At 50.6% G+C, this 18,895-nt stretch overlaps 1 protein-coding gene across 2 annotated transcripts in view; it reads right to left on the bottom strand.

The window, feature by feature from the left end:
* The window catches only part of PLA2G4E (phospholipase A2 group IVE), a 59,246-nt gene that overhangs the window by 16,198 nt on the left and 24,153 nt on the right, over positions 1-18,895 (bottom strand). Inside the window, exons 3-11 of one of the 2 annotated variants that reach the window (XM_041746559.1) lie at positions 18,437-18,548; positions 12,915-12,987; positions 6,831-6,967; positions 5,001-5,132; positions 4,148-4,188; positions 2,354-2,396; positions 1,466-1,529; positions 418-578; positions 231-320 (exon numbers count right to left, since the gene is read on the bottom strand). In XM_041746559.1, coding sequence (XP_041602493.1) covers positions 231-320; positions 418-578; positions 1,466-1,529; positions 2,354-2,396; positions 4,148-4,188; positions 5,001-5,132; positions 6,831-6,967; positions 12,915-12,987; positions 18,437-18,548 — 853 coding nt within the window. The remainder of the gene's footprint in view (positions 1-230; positions 321-417; positions 579-1,465; positions 1,530-2,353; positions 2,397-4,147; positions 4,189-5,000; positions 5,133-6,830; positions 6,968-12,914; positions 12,988-18,436; positions 18,549-18,895) is intronic. The other variant, XM_041746558.1, reaches the window with a different exon arrangement.

The following is an 18,895-nucleotide window of genomic DNA, read 5'->3' as shown; positions in this document are numbered from 1 at the left end:
CACACACAACCTTCATTCCTTCTTCTGGATTCCCTTTACGATCCTCAACTCAGCCTCTACACACTCTCTTTGGCTCTACACCACAGCCCGCAGTTTCCTACCCCACAAGACTCCTCTGACCTGCCTGAGAGACCCCCATGCATCACCTCCCCCATGCTTTCCCCATCTCCTTCCCATGGGAGCTTGGGGCTAAGCTGCTACCAGGCCCCTTCTCACTCCCAGGCCCTTACCACTGGCAGGGTCACCGTCTGGCCATCAGGGAGGCAATCAAGGGGCTGGCAGACAAGGCTGTTCTTCTTGTGTGCACAGCAGCAGCAAAGCTGGAAGGATGGATGGGTTCTGTGAGGGGTGAGGGGCTTTCTGGCAGCCCCGCCTGCACCAGTCCCCTATACCACCCCCACTGCCACTGTCTTGTACCCCATGGCTCCACTGGCTCTTGGGCACTTCCGTGTGCATCCAGGGCTGGAAGTATTTGGGGTAGTGGAAGCAGGCCGGGTTTGGGCAGCACGGCTCCCGGCAGTGTGAGACGCGTTGGGTGTGCTCGAAGGACTCCTTCACTGTCACCAGGAGGTCCTTCACTGGGATAGAGGACAAGAGGGATGAGCCTCTAGAAGCCTCCGACCTCCCCCACACCCCAACTTGAACCAGGAAAAAGCTGGGCTGGAAGAACCCAGGACAGGGGTTTAGAGGCATATACCTAGGGTACTGGTTAAAATGCCTCAGTCTCATTCCATAGGGTCAGGCAGAGCCCAGGAATCTGTATTTAACAAGGCTGTGTGTGATGCTGACAAATGAGGTCCCTAGAAAGCCCTGAGATGCTGAATCCTCTGTACTAGCCCTGCCAGGGTCTGCTTTTCCAGGAGGTGCCCTAAGGTCATCTTCCTGCTGCATTGAAAATGGGCCTTCACCATACCACCAGATTTTGGGGGCGTGGGTTCTTCCTCCCTCCCCCTCCCACGTCTGTGCAGCTATGCTGCTCTCTTCTCTTGGGCCAGGGCTGGAAGCCTTGCATGAGTAAGATGGGATGGAGCGGTGAACTGAAGAGTTTTGTAATTGTGGATCTCTTAGGTCCCCACCGGCTATAAGACGCTAGGACCCTCTATGAGTTATAATCCGACCAGAGGAACAGGCACAGGTAGGAGGGCCCTGGGTGTTGTCAGACCCCACCTGCCTTGAGACTGGCCACTGCAGCAGACCAGGAGTGCAGCGCAGACCCGAGTGGGCCAGGTGGGCAGTGCTGTGCCACAGGCCCCTGCCCACAGTGCTTGTCAGGCCCGAGAGGTTCTGAGGGTCATGTGGCCGCCTAAAAGAGCATGCTCCTTACAGAGCAGGAGGGAGACCAGGGGTTCATGACCCCGAAGGTGAGCTGATCCTGAGGAGCCCTGGCCAAGCTAAATCCAGACTGAGCCTAGGGCAGCCGTGTGGCAGTTCGGTCCCCAGCAGCAGAGGAGGTCGCAGGACTCACTTTTGCTGCTCTTCTTCTGCTGCCTGCATTCTGTGTGAACCTCTAGGCAGGAGACTTGACGAGCCTGAAACAAAGGACAGGAGGGTCAGTCTGAGCACCAGTTGCCCCCACCCTCTGCCAGGCCAAATCGAGGACATGAATGAGGGCATAAATTCAGCTCTGGTCTGATTTTGGGCCGACTCTGGGGTGTAACAACTACATTTTCTGAACCCAATCAAGGCTTATCATCTCATTAAGAGATGGTTGTGAAAAGGAATCCATCCCGAAAAATCTAGGATGTATGGTCACCATTTACTAGGGGTCATGCTCTCAGCTACGGGTCAGAGATGGAAGCTGAGTGATTTGGTCCAAAACAAACAAAAAAAAAAGAGAACATTCCACTGTGAGCTTTGGAAGTGAGAACTTTCAACAAAATAGTCTTCTAGAAGTCAGATTCTTTTACCACAAACTCCCTAAGACTGATTTCTGGGGGAGAGATCTCGAATCCCGAGGTTTTAGATGAATTTAATTGAAATATCTGTACCGATAGCTGAATTATGAAAATCTTTTAAACATCGGACTTGTGCTTATAGAGGAGTTGGAGTTGGGGGAAATGGGACAGAGGCTGAATCAGAGAGGAGGCTGTTTCCAAGGAGGTACTTTAATTGGGGAGGTTCCCAAGGGGAGAGGTCGTCCTTGTGGGGTACGGGATCCAGGGTGATAGATGCCCCGGCTCCCTCTGCCCCACCCGTCCAAGCCCCCCATTGGCCTGCTTTAGTTAGCCTGGTTCCTGGCATGCTTCAGGACAGGGGCTCAGGTGAGCCCATGTTCTCTCCCATGGTTCTGTTCCCCTGAGAGCAGCAGCCAAGTGTGGCCTCTGGAACTATGGAAATCCGGAAGGACAATTACCACCAGCACACCATTGGTGATGAGGGACTCAGGTGGAGAGGGACTGGAAAACAAAATGAGAATGCCTGGTCAGTTATATTATTCTTGCTTGATTTCTCACAAAGGTGTTAAAGAGCCTGAATAGGGTCAATAATGAGGTAGCATGGCCTCCTTGATACTTATGAAAAATAGCAGCTTAAGAAACCTTAGATCATGGGGGCTGTAGGTAGCTCCACTGGTTGAGCGTTTGAGTGGCTTTCTTCGGCTCAGGTCATGATCTCAGGGTCCTGGGGTCAAGCCCCACATTGGGCTCCCTGCTTAGAGGGAGCCTGCTTCTCCCTCTCCCTCTGCCACTCCCGCCTGATGCTCTCTCTCTCTCAAGTGAATAAATAAAATCTTAAAAAAAAAAAATAATGAAACCTTAGAACTATGGATTGTCAAGGAAAAAAGTGGCATACATTTTAAATAGAATAGGGAAAAAATGTAGAAGTTGGAAGGAGGAGAAGAGTGTCATTTTTTAAAAAAGGGATAACTGTTTTTTATGCCCAATCAGATGCCCAACCGTGCTCTATGCCCAACTGTAAGGAGCTCTGAAGATAAACAGGTGGCAGAGAAAGGCCTGAGCCTGCCACTTGCAGCAGATATAAACAGTTCTGGTGGCAGAAATGACCCGTTCTCCTTTCTGTGCTTTATTTAATTCATGTATTTAATGAACAGTTCTGACCCAGCCAGAGAGGAGACTGGTATATAGAAAATGTCTTCATGTTATATAGTCAAGAATATAAGCCCTCAAGGTTACAATTAGCCTAGGGGAGTCCACAGCCCCCCATGCCAAAATTAGGCCTAAGATGATTATATCTCCAGATCAACACTTACTACCAATTTTGACATGTTTCATTTTGCAAGCTACCAGGAATTTTTCCTTAAGTCTTGATGAATCAAGAACTGGAGGAGAGAGCCCAGATGTTCTTCAGTGGGAGATAAAATTTATTTTAATTTGTTAATCAGCTGTTGATGGAAAATGAGGCACCCCAAAGAGCTCCAAGAGCCCCTAGGTAGAGGACTCTCTCAGAGTGGAGTTTGACACGCTTTCTTGTTCTAGCTCTTGCCCCTCCCCCTCCCCCTTTTCCCGGGCTTATCCTAAATCCAGGGGCTCAGCCCTATGAGGACTATGGAGAGGAGTCAGCTGCCCAATCACAAGGCACACTAAACCATCCTGAACAGGGTTCTGCCCTCTCTACCCTCCCCTTTCCTTCTCTCCTCTCCTTCCTATCCTCCAGCTCTGGGGGCTCAATTCTACTCGAGTACCCAGCCTAGTCATATCCCTAGGACCCTAGGTTATTTTCTTCATTGAAAATGATGGTTAATAACCCCACATGTTGGATCTGAGCATCTCCTTGATATGGTTCAGAGTTGGCTACAGAGGGGGACAGGCTACTTCAGGCCAGGGTTTGGGGGAGTTTAACAGTTCAGGGTCAAAGAGGTGATCCTCTGTCTTGACCTCTTTCTCAGCCTGGCTTCTACAAGGCCCCATCACCACATGGCAGGAATTCTTCCCAGAGGCTACTCTCAGGAATGCAATTTGGCCAGAGTTCTAGATCTCTGAAGCAGTTCTGATGTCAGGAGAACAGGATGAATAGGGGTGGGGCCAAGGCACCAACAGTATTTAGAAGCTCCCTCCCCTGATGGGGTGCCAAGGGTAAGAGTGGGAGAGAGGAGGGCAGCAAAAAGGCAGATCAGGCTCTGAAATGCCTGCCCAGAGCCATTTGGGAATCAGGACTTTGGGGGCGTCCTAGGGGGTTGGGGCCTACTCACCTCTCCTCCAGCAAGAACTCTACCTCCAGCTCTTCCATGCCCTGGCAGGTGGATAAAAGGAAAGCATTTGTGAGCTGGGGCTGCACCTGTTGGCCCCAAAACATGTCCCCTTAGCTTCTACCCCCACCCCAGCTTCCCATCACTCTCCTGCCTTCTCAAAGGGCTCAGCACCTGGGAAAAAGATCTGAGATAATATCTCCAGCCAGCTCAACTTAGAAGAATGGGGGCCCCTTCCCTCATCTATTCCTTCATACCTCTTGTCGCATAATTTTAGGAAGCTGTGACTTCACTGGACTTTAATTTTTCTGCCAGGATGTAAGCCAGGCAAGAGCAGGGATACTTGTTCCCTGCCGTGTCCCCGGGGCCTGGGACAGTGTCTGATACATAGTAGGAAATCAAGCATTTGTTGAATGATAGAATTGATAACATCCTGGTCTTTTTCAGCTCTGGTTTTCTCTGATTTGCAGACTTTCCCTTCTTTATCCTCATCTGTCCTCTGTCCCCTGGGCTATCTTAGAAGCAGGAGTCAGGGAAGTAAAGGAGCCAGCACATACTCCATCCCTATTTTGTACTGTGAACGGTGCTAAGTGCCTTAATTATGTTTTCCCATTTTGGTGCCACAACAACCCTGCAAGGTATCATCATTGCCCTGAGACATATGAGGAAACAGAACACAGAATTAAATAGATTCTGCAAGGTTACACAGCCAATAAGCATAGCACCAGGACTGAACTAGCAGTACTATCTTTTCCTGACTTGGTGACATAGAGAGAAGCCCCTAGAGTGGAGCCATGGAAATAATCAGCTGCTCCTCATGAGGCAGGAGGCTGAGGGCCTGGATACCTGCACCCACCTCTGGGTTGAGTGGGAACTTCACATGGGTTTTCTTTCGGAAGCAGAGTTTGGTGAGGTCATAGAGAATTGTCAAGAGATGGTCATCTGGTGTCAGTGTGTCTTCATCACATACGCTCAGCTCTAGCACATTCTAGGGGAGAAGAGAGGATGAAGTCTGGTTACTTTGTTTACATGGACCCATTTCCCTAGCAAGGATGTGGGTCTGGGTATGAGACGAGCACAGAGGTCCCTGCTCAGGTATGAGAGTCATTTGTAGAAAAATGAGCTCAGAGGGGATAGTGTCTATACTCTCCTTTCCAACTCTCTGAAGACTTCCTGACCCTCTAGGGGGATGATGGAAGGGCAGAGGAAGCAAGACCCTTGCCAAGTCATAGACTGTTCAGCACTGTGGCCCTAGATGCTAAAGAGAGCCCATTAAGTGCTAGACAACCCAATTCTGGGAAGCTAACATCTTAAAGCTCCAGGAGAGTGATGTGGCAAATTATGAGGATTCTCATACTTGATGAGCTTGGATTGAAGCATTTGAACTCTACCCTTTGGTTCATCAGCCCCTAAGGAAGTCTCATGGGTGGTCCCAAAGCTGCATGGCAAGAGTTGGGCGGCTACTATAACATCTAACTGAACACTGAAGTCAGTGATTTTAGGTGATGTGGATTAGCCTCTGAGGTCTCTTATTCCAAGGATCCTAGGAGATGTGGGTTGGGACCGGGTTTGCCTCTTTGGTCCCTATCAGGTGGTTAAAAGATAGCTGGAGGTTCCTTGCTGAATGAGATCTGTTGACCTTGTAATTACTAGAAACATGGATGTGCCCCAGAACCAACTGCATAGATTCATACGAGCAGCCCCATAGATCTTTAGACAAAGGAAGTCCAAATTCTGATTTCAAGATGGAGTCTGAGCCCAAGTCAAGATCCCCTTTCCTCCCCAAAATGATACATATGATAGAGGAGATAGTTTTCTAGTAACTAATATAAAGCCCTTCTTGAAAGCAAAAAGGACTTATCATGAACCAGAAATAAGAATCACTCTAAAATATGGAAGCAATAAGCTGGAAATGTGAAGCCTCAAGTGACCCAAGACTGGGATTGATACCTCCATGATGAGGCCAAGTTTGTTTAAAGAGCACTCTGTTGAGGGGGTGCCTGGGTGGCTCAGTTGGTTAAGTATCCAGCTATTGATCTTAGCCCAGGTCTTGATCTCACAGTCATGAGTTCCAGTCCTATGCTGGAATGCTGGGCATGGAGAAAAAAAAAAGGCGAAGAAAAAGAAAAATTAAAAGGAGCACTCTGCTGAGGTTATAGCTCAGCATGTCCGAGGGAGAATTCTCCCACAGGGGAGTCACCATATACCTGAAGAAGGCCAACACCATGAAACAACAGCCCAACAAATGAAAGAACAGATACTCAAGGAGCTAGAAATAATAAAGCCTTCTAAAAAGGAGTTAAGATAGGGAAAATCCTCTGGCTGGAATTAGACTGGCCTTGGACCTAGTGAATAGAATGGCCCTTCCCCTCCATGTGTTATCTTACTAGAAGCAGGTTCTGCAAGCATGCTCAATTTTTGCAGCTGGAACCACCAGGTTCCAGCAACAATTAGGTAGAAGATGAGAGAGAAAGGAAAGACGATAGAGGATGAATAGACTCAGAGGGACAAACATGAGGCAGGCCTAATGAAGGAGTGGGTGAGTGAGAAGATGGGTCACTAGGAGAAGTAGGTGGAAAGAAAGACAAATAGAAGAAGGACATATAAGCAAACAGAAGGAAAAGCAGGCATGGGGTGGGATTGGAAATGTCAGCATGGCTGACACAGCGTGTCTTGCAAGTCTCACCTTCACTTGGCTCTGGATCTGGAAGCTGAAGGTTTCATTCCACTCTGGGTTTGGGCAGTTGGAGATGGTCCTAGTCCTCAGCCTCTCACAAGAAGCGGTAGGCAGCCAGAGGCTCACAAAGCAGTCTGTCTGGCTCACTGTCCAAGGAAGACAAGAGTGGGGAAGGGTAAGGAAGCAGCCTGGGTCCAGGAAGGAGAGAGTCGGAAGGAAACTTCAGGCAGGTCACTTTCAGAGCAAGCCTTTGTCTTCAGGTCTTTGTCTCCCCTCCTGACTCATGGATCTGACTCTCCAGAGACCTTTTCCCAGAACCCCTGAGAAGGCTAGAGCTTGCAGGCTAGAAAATTCTCAGAGGGGGATTCAGGTCCCACTGATCACTCTCAAGGACACAGATAGCCTCTGGCTCTTTTCAGAAGCATCCCAGCTCTCTGAGCTAACACCTGCTAAATTGGAACAAGGTCTGACTACACGGTTTTTCCTCTGCCAGGGGACAGGCTCCCCAGGGTCCAGTCCAACTCTTTCCTTAGCCCAAGATACCAGGGAAACCACAGTAGGGTACTGCTCTTCCTTCGGGCTGCTGAGAAGCAAGGGGACATAGTCTGCTGTGAGTCTGCCCAGAGGACCAGGATGGGAAAAGACTTGGGTGGAACAAGAGTTTAGGAGAATCTAGAAGCAGGGACCACCATTTACATAGAACTAATGTCTCTACTGCACCTAGCCAGGCTCTTCATACCTACACTAGTCTCCCAGCATGAGGCATGTGACCCAAGAAACCCTCACATCTAAGGCCATGTACTTTTTTTTTTCTCACTTGAAACGAACAATTCCAATGTGATGTGGGATGTGCTCTGGAGAAGGGACAAAGGCTTTGTTCTTTTTTAAAAAATATTTTATTTATTCATGAGAATGAGAAACACAGAAAGAGAGGCAGAGACATAGGCAGAGGAAGAAGCAGTCTCCCTGCAGGGAACCTGATGTGGGACTCCATCCCAGGACCCCAGGATCACAACCTGAGCCAAAGGCAGACACTCAACCGCTGAGCCACCCAGGTGTCCCAAAGGCTTTGTTCTTAAAAATCCCTCCCAAAATAGGGGAAGGACTCTCAGATCTTCTGGCTGGAGCAGCAGAAGGCATAGAGGTGAAAAAAAAATAGCAGCCTAGTGTGGCTCCCTTCCTCCATTCTACCTGGGAGGAGAGAGAAACAGGTGCCATGATGGTCCTTGTCACTCTCCTGACAATGTGCTGGGGTAATTCCCAGGGTACACACCAGGCATGTAGAAAATGGTAAAAGTCAATACAGTCTCCAGTGTCAGAGAATCCTCTAGATGGTGGAACTGGTGTGAAGATAGGAGTTTTGTTCTAATAGGCCTGACCAAAACTACTAGTTCAAGTTATTAGTAGCAATGCCCGGTGAGAGTAAACCCGGGCTGTCCCCTGGGACTGACTCGTCTCTTGTTGTCACTCCACCCATGGTTTGCATCATAAGCATCCCTAGCCTCTGATTTCCTCTCCGATGTCTGATTAATCTTTGAGGGCTCGACATTCAAGGGAATTGGAATTCATGGCCATCCTCCCACTGAATAAAGGTAAGATGGCATTGCCTCTTAGGGGTCATAATTGCTTAATCCAGACACAAAGAATGACCAAAACCCAGAGTAATCTACAGAAAATGATGACCTCATTGTCCCCACCCATCCCCTCCATGGCCAATCTGCTCCTGCTTGCCATCAACTCAGGTGGCCAGGCCAGACGCCAAGTATCGTCCTTGGCTCTTACATGACATCAGTTTAATTCCATTGAGCTCTCTGGCTCATTCACTTCTTACTTGTACTGCTACTGCCTCGGTGCAGGGCACCGTCACCTCTGCTGCTACTTCCCGACTGGGCACCCTGTCTCCTGTCTTGCCCTACTCTAATCTTTTCTCTCAAGAGAAATCAGAGGGATCCTTTTAGAGCTGACCATGTCACTCCCAGTTTAAAATCCTTCAACATCTGCTATCTGCCCTCAGGAAGGTGTCCCAAGCACTCAACATGGCTGCCTCTCCTACTTCCCCAGCCTCAGCCTCCTCCTTCTACCCTCCCTATCACCCAGCCCCTGTCCTGCTCCCAAACACACACATATGCATGCACATACACACACACACACACACACATGCGCACACACACGCACAAGCACTTGTACTCACCCTCTACATTCCAGCCAAACCCAAACATGTGTGGTCTCAGAAGTGCCATGCTATCTTGCTATTCCTTTTGTCTAGAACATGGTTCTCTTCCACTTTCACCCCACCCTTCCCTTGGCTAGCCCCTTCAGGTGTCAAAAGGAACTTCCTCTGGAAGCCTTCCCTGAGCCCCCAAGTCTTGGCCAGGTGTCCCCCTTATACACACACACAGCTTAGAATTTCTGCTCTTCTCTTGGCAGAGCACTGGCTATACTGGACCAAAGTGCAGGTCAGAGCATCTGCCTCCACTGTGACCCAAATGCTGAGAGGGCCTGGAAACCATGAGTCAGCACTTGCTAAAAATTTGTTGAATAGATGAATTGAATGGAAAAGCCCAACTTCCTGCTTTAGAGCACTGTATCAAATTCTGGGCTGGGTCACCACAGACATAGGTAAGCAGCTCAGATCTCTATTTGCTTTGCTTATAGGGATACTCCCCAGGGATCTCCCAGGACCCCTCCTGGACAACCCCCATTCCTCCTCAACCTGAAATACTTTCCTAGGGTCTTCCTCCTGTATGGTAGGGAACCTGCAGGCAGGGATCCCGCTAACTATATACCCATTTGTTTAGCATAATTTGGCCCTGAGAAGGCCCCTTTGCCTCTAAAACCCCTTTCCTATTATCAGTTCATGCCTAAAATTCTCCCATTAAGCCCATTAAATAAAATCTCAGTATTTTTGGCATAAGTTTTAAATCTCTAGGCAAGGTGTGACTTGGAAGAGAGGGATGAATCAGATACCCACAGTTCCAACATTGATTTGCTTTTCAGTTCTAAGAGACCTGGTCCCACTTCTATCCACAAGGTTGGGAAGGGGAAGGAGAGTACAGCCGAAGGAGAGGGAAATCCTGGGAGAGGGAGAGATCACTTGACGGAGTGAGGCCAGCAGGGGCCCAGAGGATACTCTGGGGCAGGCATCATTAGCTAGAAGGAGAGAGATCGGCATGTTGGCTATGATGAACGGTTAAGCAATGCTGACCCAATTTTGAGGATTTCGGAGACTACAGGGGATTTCCTAGGCACAGATGGTTCTAAGCCTTGTTCCTCTTGGAGTGATAGAGGGCTTGGTCATTGAATGACACACCTTCTTTCCCAGAATATGGGTGGCAAAGATGACTCAGTGAGATCTATAGATGTTGAGGACACTATCTTCCTAATACCTCTGGAGACACCTGCCTCACATCTGTTGGGGTACTGGCTTGAGTTTTAACTTGATTTTCCCAAGAGGAATAAAGGCTCTTGGACCCTGGGAGGTTTCCAGGGCTCCATCTTGTCCTGGCCCCGGGCTGGGTGGAGCACTCCTTGACAAGGGAGTCATCCCCAAATCTCATTCCTTTCAGACTCCTTGAAATCTTGGGAAACTCAGACACACACTTGGGGACTGAACCAGTGTGGAGCTCATTTTTGATCCAAGTTCGAAGGGAACAGTTTGGGGCAGGAGTAACTCAGGACCCAGAAGACATTGGGATAGTTGCCAATCTCATCAGGCAAGACAACAACAGAGCTCAGCTGAGGGGATTTCCAAAGGGTATCTGGAAACCTCCCAAAGGCAGCCTCTGTGCCAGAGGGGCTTGTGGGGAAAGGGAAGAGGAGGGTGGGGGGCCAGACCTCAGCCCATTTCTCTGATTGCCTGTGCCCCTTTCCCCCACCCCAACCTCTGGGATGCGCAGGGGACGGGTGTGGCTGGAGAAGACAGAAGGAGCTTGGACAAGGGGAAGGTCTGCACACACAGGTGCAGGCGTGCCACAAGTGTGCAGCCTGGGTGACCCACAGGGTTGGGACAGACACACCTGGGTGGGGGGTGGAGGCAGAGGAGTGCAAGCTGTGGGTATCCTAGGGGTGAGGGGAGTGGGTGAATTCTGCCCAGGGGTGAGTGAAGTATCTGTGTGACCCACTGTGGCATGGGCAAGAAAGGCAAAAGAAGTGGCCAGGCCTTGCCCAGGGAACACTTCTCAGATCACTCTCTGGTGGCCTGGGAGGCCCCAAGAAACCAGAGAAGTCCCTTGGTCTCCTGCCAGCCTCCTGGCAGAGCCAGGCTCAAACTGACACTGGCTGGCATGGGCTCTGAACACTTTGGCCTCCAGGGGGGCCAGCTGGAGTCCTTCCCTACGCCCTGGTTTTCCCTCAGCCCCAGGGTCCCCAGGGCCCTCTCACTTCTGTTTGCATAGTGGCAACAGTTTGTCAGCCTCTCCCCACCTAAGCCTATCGCCTCAGGAAGTCATGCAACCCCTTCCTTAGGAACTCAGGTACCCTATCACTTGGATTCCCAATCCTCCTCTGCCTGGCCCCAGCCTGCTTCTCCTGCTTATCCCCTCTACTTCACTCCCCTTCCCAGAGTCCAAACACTAGGATCAAACACTGCTTCCACTTTAGGCAATCCTTAGCCTCGGTGTGCGGAATGGGCCTCAGCATTACCCTGGTGTTGTTCAAAGGAACAAGTGCTGTTTGGAGGCCTGCCCCTGGCCGTGCTCACAGATGCCTTGTGGCCTCCCTCTCTCTCCCTCAACATGGCCTCTCCCGCAGATCTGGCACCCAGGACCTCTGGTCTGCCCCTGTCAGACCCCAGGCCCTCAGAGCAGCTTTCCTTAGCTACTCTTGGCTTTCAATGTCCTCCTCTAGTTCTTTTTCTTTTTCTTTTTTTAAAGATTTTATTTATTTATTTATTTATTTATTTATTTATTTGAGAGAGAGAGAGAGAGAGTAAGTGAGCAGGGAGGTGGGAAAAGAATCTCGAACAGACTCCTCGCTGAGCACATAGCCCAGTGCTGGTGTGGTTCGCTCTCAGAACCTGAAGACCATGACCTGAGCCCAAACCAAGAGTCAGATGCTTAACTGCTTAACTGCTTAGCTGACTGAGCCACCCAAGGGCTCCCAGTTCTAAATTCTATAGTGGTAGGTTCAGAATGTCATCTCCTGTTACTAGTCTATAATTGCTTTGGGTTAAATGCACACTTGGTAACATGGCTCTCTGCATTCTGTCTCCCCGAGGCTCTCTCTACCTAGCTGAATCCCAGGGTGAGGGCAAGAGGAAAATGATGGAACTCTGGGGGAGCTTGGTGGCTCTTAGGCCATGCCTGTGTAGTCACCAGTCAGTGGGGACACCTAAGCCATGGGGCTTTGACACAGAGCTTTTTCCTTCTTGAGGGCCAAGCTTCACTCTGGATGGAGCAAGTTGAGAGCAGCATCGGGAGGAGATCTGGGTTCTCCTGATTTCTCAAATTCCACCCCAAAGATAAGCATGAGGGGAGTATCCTGCCCACCCAGATACCTTCACTTCTCTCTTAAGCCAAAGACTTCCCAGGGCCCCCATAATCTGGGAATACAGCCAAGACTGGGTTGCAAGTGAAATTAAGTCTACAAGAAAACACTGCACAAACAGCCCTGGTGAGTCCGACCATATCCATGGGGCTACACTGCAGAGCTGGTGCTATGTGGCTTCTGCCACGAACCCCAGAACCCAATTTAGGACCCATGCACTGAGAAGGGGCATTGGGACTAGGCTGACAGATGGGCCTCTCCTTCTACCTCTAGCGGCCCACAAACTCATGCAAAAGCAAGAGGGGCCCACCATGGGAGAAGCTGCTGCTCCTAGCAAGGGGTGCTAGAGGAGGGGGAGTAGGGAAGAGAGAGTGAGGTGAACACGGTTCTCAGACCCAGGTGGTCTGCAGGGGCCAGTAGTGCCAAAGTAGCAGGTGAGAGGAGGGGCCTGGAAAAATGATATAAACCCCAAAGCCTGGAATACTACCTGAGTATAGCAATCACCCCCACCCTCACCCCCACCGCCACTCCTCTGATGTTTCTCCGCCAGGGCCTGACTCCATCCAGGTCCCATGAGCAGAGAAAGAAGGAAGACAGGAGGATACTCACCCATATCAGCCTGTCGGACATTTCTCATCCGGATGACCTTCACGGTCAGGAGATGGCATGGAGACAGCCCACCCTGTGGTTGGAGAGGATAGTGGGACACTCTTCAGGCTATGACTACTCAGCAGCTCCAGAGCCACGGGCTCCCACTGCTCATTCCCAAGAAGTCTCCTCCCATTCAATCTGCATCTTGGGCCCCAGAGGATCACTGGTCCCCAAGGCTGCGAGGTGAGGGGCTTTCTCCTTGCCCCACTGCTAGGAGCCAACACACCTTGGAAGAGGACAGCTTCAGGCCTGTTCTGTTCACGCGTCATCTGTTTGAATCTCAGGATTTGAAGCCCCTTCCCTGAAAGTTTGACCCAGGCTTAGAGGAATCTATTTACCATCCACTTCCAGCCTGTACCCATGGCAGATGACACTGGACTCCTCCAGCCGACCAAAGGACCATATTTATAGAGGCCTTTGAACTATAGAACCCTTTACACTCCACATAGTTCACCCTATGTTGCCAAAATCACGTTACAACTTTTTAAAAGGATGCAATTCTTCTCTATTTAAAATATTATTGGAGGGTGCCTTAGTTAAGAGTCTGCCTTTGGCTCAGGTCATGATCTCAGGTTTCTGGGATCGAGTTCTGCATCAGGCTCCCTGCTGGGCAGGGAGTCTGCTTCTCCCTCTCCCTCTGCTCATCCTCTTTCTCTCTCTCTCTCTCAAATAAATAAAATCTTTAAAAAAGTATTATCGGGGTTTTGGAAAAACCATAAAAGGATGAAGAAAAAGAGTCTCCAGCATCCCATTATTGATGATCACTATTATCATTTGTTTTTGTTTTTGTTTTTAATGTTATAATTATTTTTATTTTCAACTCAAACTGTACACAGATAGTTCATCTGTTTTGGCTATTATCAGAGACAACATTGCAATAGCTTGCTAGCATCTACTGAACACTTACTATTTGCCAGACACTATTCTTACATTTTTAAATCTTCATAAGATCTTTATAACAGATATTAATTTTTTAAAAAGATTTTTTATTTATTCATGAGTGGCACAGAGACACAGGCAGAGGGAGAAGCAGGCTCCCCTGCAGGGAACCTGATGTGGGACTTGATCTCAAGACCCCGGGATCACGATCTGAGCCAAAAGCTTAACCACTGAGCCACCCAGGTGCCTGAGGTATTAATCTTTTTAAATTGAGATAAAACTGACACATAAAATTATATTGGTTTTAAGTGTACAACATAATGATTTGATATACAGATATTGCAAAATGATTACCACAATGAATTTAGTTAATACTCATTATAGTGAAAGCATTTTAGTGAAAATGATCTTCTTGTCATGAGAACTGTCGTCATGTTGATGTCTATCCTTGCAGCCTCTTCTGGGGCTTCATTCTAAACAGCCACAATAGAACGACACCTGCAAAGGCTGCTACCTAGACCGAGATAGAATTAGGGCCTCTTCTTCCTCAATCCCCAACAATTTCCTCAGAATCCAAGCCAAAGCCAAACTGACAGTTATAAATAGGCCTGAGGAATCCTTTGGTGAGGTTAGCTCTGAAATGTTGGGTATCTTCACAATTAATAACTTGATCTCACGGGATTCTGTTTAGCTATGTGACTCAAGTCAAAGGCCACACACACCACTTCTCTCCTGGTTCTGGAAACATGGCTAGGCATTTGCCAGACCCCCCTCTGGGCATAATGGGCTCCTCGTTTCTCACTCCCCAGCTGGCAGAGCCGGTGTCCTGGTCTGATCTGGTGAGGAAGCAGGTGTCAGTTTTCACCCAGGAGAACAGTTGTGGCAAAGCCTGTTCCCACTGGCCTACTTTCTCAGAGGGCAACGACAGTTCACATGGGCCGCCAGAGGCCTCAGGGCATTTCCTAGTGTTGAGGGGCTCTCGGCCATCACCGTCCCTCTCTTGCCCAGAGGGGCTGCTCTGCCTGGCCCCCTTACGTCTAGTCTGGAAGGGAGCATTCACAGCTTCCAGCAGGACCTCACTCGAGGTCCTCCTGCCCTCCAGGAAGAGTCTGCTGCTGCCATGTAGCCCTGGTGCCCTCCAGTGAGGCTGCCCACCTCTTCCCACTCTAACCCAGCAGCGCTAACCACCTCAGCCATGACCTGTTGAGCGTCTGCTATATGCTGGGCGTTGTGAGTATAATCTCTACATTCCATCTTGCTCAGTCCTTACAATGACCCGCGAAGCAGTTATTAGCCTCACTTCACAGATGGCGAATCTGAGCCTGAGTTCTCTGACGTCTGAAACTCAGCTAGAATCAAGAGGACCTTAAGTGTGAATCTAGTTCTGATTCAAGCTCATAACCACGACCATGGTGTCACTTTACTTGAAAATGACCTTTACCTTTCAACACAATGACAGGTGTCGCTTGCCCCTCATGTCCTCCTCCTCCTCCTCTTCCAGCTTTTCCTCTTAGAACCTCTTTTCCTTCTTTTCACTCTGAATTCCCCCCCCAGGCTCCGAAATAACCCCCAAACTCTGATAGTCCTTCTACTTGCAATGCTTTCACTGGCTACATTCCTGCCAACATATTCCACAACCTCCCTCTTTTAAGGAGTCCCACCAGAGCCTAAGGGTTTTTGAAGGAGTTCCACTCCCAGTAGCCACAGAAGGCTCCCGTGTGGTCTACCTTGAGTCTCAAATCACAGCTTCTAGCTTTGCAATTTGTAGGAGAGACCCAATTCCAAAGCGCTTTCTTGCCAGCAAGGGGGTTGAGAGATAGCCCAGAGGGGTCAGGCTGGGAGGAAGGCAGTGGGAACACGGGACTCAAGTCTTGGGCCCAGATGATTCCGATGACCAGGTTGGTGAAAAATGGCCGTCTTGGATAGAAATGAATGTACCCATTTTGCTTCAGATATAAATAACCAGCTCAACTGACGTGGTGCTAGAGATAAGCGAAACTTCATGGCCCCAGAGGTAATTGATACACAGTAAAAAGATCCAAAGGAACAAAGCACAGTGTCTGTGGCTGTACAGCTGGAAACCAGAAACCAGCGATATTATGGGACCCAAACTTATGGGGTAGTTTACGGTGTGGTAAGGGGAACCACTTTAAGGACTCAGACAAGCTTGTCCCTAGGATGGGAGGCCTTGGCTGGTTATCAGGGAGAAAATCAAAATATTTAACGACAGCCATGGCTAGGCATCATGCCAGCTGGGCTGCAGCCGTGCAGCAGGGATGGATGAGGATCCTTCAGTTCATGGGGCATCAGAGGGTCCTGGGTAAGGACCAGGGAGCACTCAGGGTTTGGAGCTCCAGGCAGGGACTGTTTGGCGAACAGTACAGAAGTGTATTCAGATATGATAATAACCAATACAGCTGCGTGGGAAGGGTGGGCTTGATGGCTTTCAGGGAAGCCACGTGGGAGAAAGGGCTCTACAGCTCAGGCCACAGACACACCCAGCTCTGGCTCCAGCCTCTTCCCTGGCCTTGATTCCCAGGGCTGATCTTGCCAGGACTCTACTTCCCCTTGAGACCTACTCAGGACAGGCAGATCTTGCCAGCTCATATGGAAAAGATGTCCCGCCTTGACCCTCAGGACTGGCTATTAGGCAACTCAATAGTCCCCCTTCCTATCCCCATATTTATAGATAGGACCTTGGTGGGGGCTGGGGAGCACAACTCCCTGAGCTCTTCCTATGCACCAGGCCCTGGGCCCAACCAGGCGCACCACATCTGTTCTCATTTAGCCCCCCAACCACACTCTGAGGAGGGTGGTGTTATCCCAACTTTGTGGAGAAGCCTGGGTTTAGAGAGACTGCATCTCACACAAGGGCAGAGTATAGAAGCAGCAGGGCCAGGACTCAGGTGCAGATCTACCTGACAGCAGGGTGGCATCTGGGGTGTGGGCTCTCATAGTGAGTTAACCAAACTGGCTAAAGCTAGCTCTGGGTCATGCACTGGACTACTTAACAGCAGAGGCAGGAGTAAGCCCTCCGTTGCTGATTCAGGGCTCTCCCTGCACCCCAGGTCTAGCTGTCACCACAAATCCATCATTGGAATAGTTACCCATGGGCTTCCAGGGGCAGGCTCCCAGGTAGGGGTGGGAATTCAGGAGGTTGGGTCTGACAACCATGTTTCAGAAGTGGTGGGTGTGATACCCACCCCCAGGCCAGGTGGACCCTAACCAAACCAGCCCACAAGGTTTGGGTGCAGGAGAGGGCAAGACAGCTCCCAGGGAGCCTGTGGGAACTCCCTCCTCAGGGCTTCTCAAGGCAGGCCTGGCTGGTGATGCTGCCTCCTCCTCCCCAGAGAGCTGGGTATATACATCCCACCAGTTCCTTGCAACATCTGTGTCAGAGCTTCGAATAGCCTGGTGATAGCTTCCAGTATATATGGGCCTTCCCTCAAAGGACATCACTGGGATGAGGACTTTATGGGACCTCAGAACATTTCCCAGCTGTCTGAGCAACATCCCAGACCAGGGGGCTCCTGGGAGGAGCTACCATGGCTCTTTCCCTTTGTATCACACAGGCTAGGTGAGGGTCAGGGCAAGAAGTCCAGCTCTGAGTCACAGACCCTCTGGGACCTGAGAGGGACAGGCATTGTTCTCAGCTGCTTCATTCCCTGCTTCAGGTGCTCTATCGCTTCTCTGGAAGCTCTCCCCCAGCCCAGGTTCCAGGGGCTCCACTAGACTGGGGAGGCAGGAACAACAGCTGACCGAAGGCTCTTCCAGTCCCCTGAGTGCTGTGGGGAAACGTGGGTGCCCCCCAGAAGGTGGTACCTGTCCTGACCATGGCAGCAGGGCACCAGGCACCATGCAGCTCGGAGCTCTCCTCCTTGGGCTCATTGGAGGCTGAGTGGGGTCTCCATCTTCCACCCCGAAAGGACAAGACACTTTCAGGCCATTGCTCATCTCATTCAGTGAGTCAGTGTGGCCTGGGGGAAGGGCCCGGAGAGGAGAACCGGGAAGAAGTAGCTGCTGACAGTCCTGGCCATGGCATGCCCATGGCAAATTAGAAGCTTGAGGTAAATGAGAAAGCTGAGGCAGAGCTGGTCCGGAGCCCTGGAATCCTGGCCTTGAACCCAGAGTCTCTCTAGGAGGCCCTCAGGAGTCAGATGGTGGGCCCAGGAGTCTTGACCACAGATCCAGCTGAACTTCCTGGCTGATATGACAGGTTGGCAATGGCACCAATCCTCATGAGACACCATGCCGCACACTTGCACAGCATGGCAAGGATGTCCACAGGGTTAATGCCCGTTCACCGCTAGCTCAGGCAAGCATGGATCCACCCCTGGCAGTTCGGAGCACCGTCTACCCGGGTGCTGACCTGGCCCCAGATGGCCCTGTGCCACACACAGCACCTTGTCGAGTCCGTGGGTACCCTCAGCTGAGCCATCCATCCAGGAGCCCCAGCTGGACCAGCCCACACCCCCAGTGCTAGGTGGGGGCTGCCCAAGCCTAAGTGCTCCGTGTCTGGAGTCTACAGTTCTCCCAGCCCTCCCCGTGCCTGCCTCCTGCCCTCAGCGGCCAGCCCCACCCACCCAGCACTTCTCCCTCACCTCCAAGGCACAGGGGGCTGAAGGCTTGCCATCTTCTGCTTGGCATAGGTCTGGTAGGTTGTGGGAGAGCCAGGCAGGCATCTGCTTCTGGAGCATCGTGGCAGCTCTCCAGCTGGGTGGCAAGATTGGGAATTTATATTCTGACTCAGAGCTCCGCCCTCTGGACACCTCTCTGCTGTGGCTGGGATTGCATGGGGAGGGGTTACGGTGGGTAGGCGGATGGGGGGTGTGGGGGGCCTCAACTCTTTAGTATCAAGGGACTCAGAGGCCTTCAGATCTTGGAAATGCGGGAACCAGCAGGGTTCCCCAGATCCTGGCCCTTCGGGTCAGCAGTCTGCTGGCCCGCAGAAACTCAGAGCCAGCTGGCTGTCCAAGGGAACGGGTGGTGAGTACAGCATGCAGGACCTTCACAGTTTTCAGGTTAGCCCAGCCAGGATTTGGGAAAGCCTTCCCTCTTTA

Source organism: Vulpes lagopus, chromosome 2 (genome assembly GCF_018345385.1).
Source record: "Vulpes lagopus strain Blue_001 chromosome 2, ASM1834538v1, whole genome shotgun sequence".
Lineage (NCBI taxonomy): Eukaryota > Metazoa > Chordata > Mammalia > Carnivora > Canidae > Vulpes > Vulpes lagopus.
The sequence above is the reverse complement of the archived record's forward strand: the minus strand, read 5'-3'. Positions and strand labels throughout refer to the sequence as shown.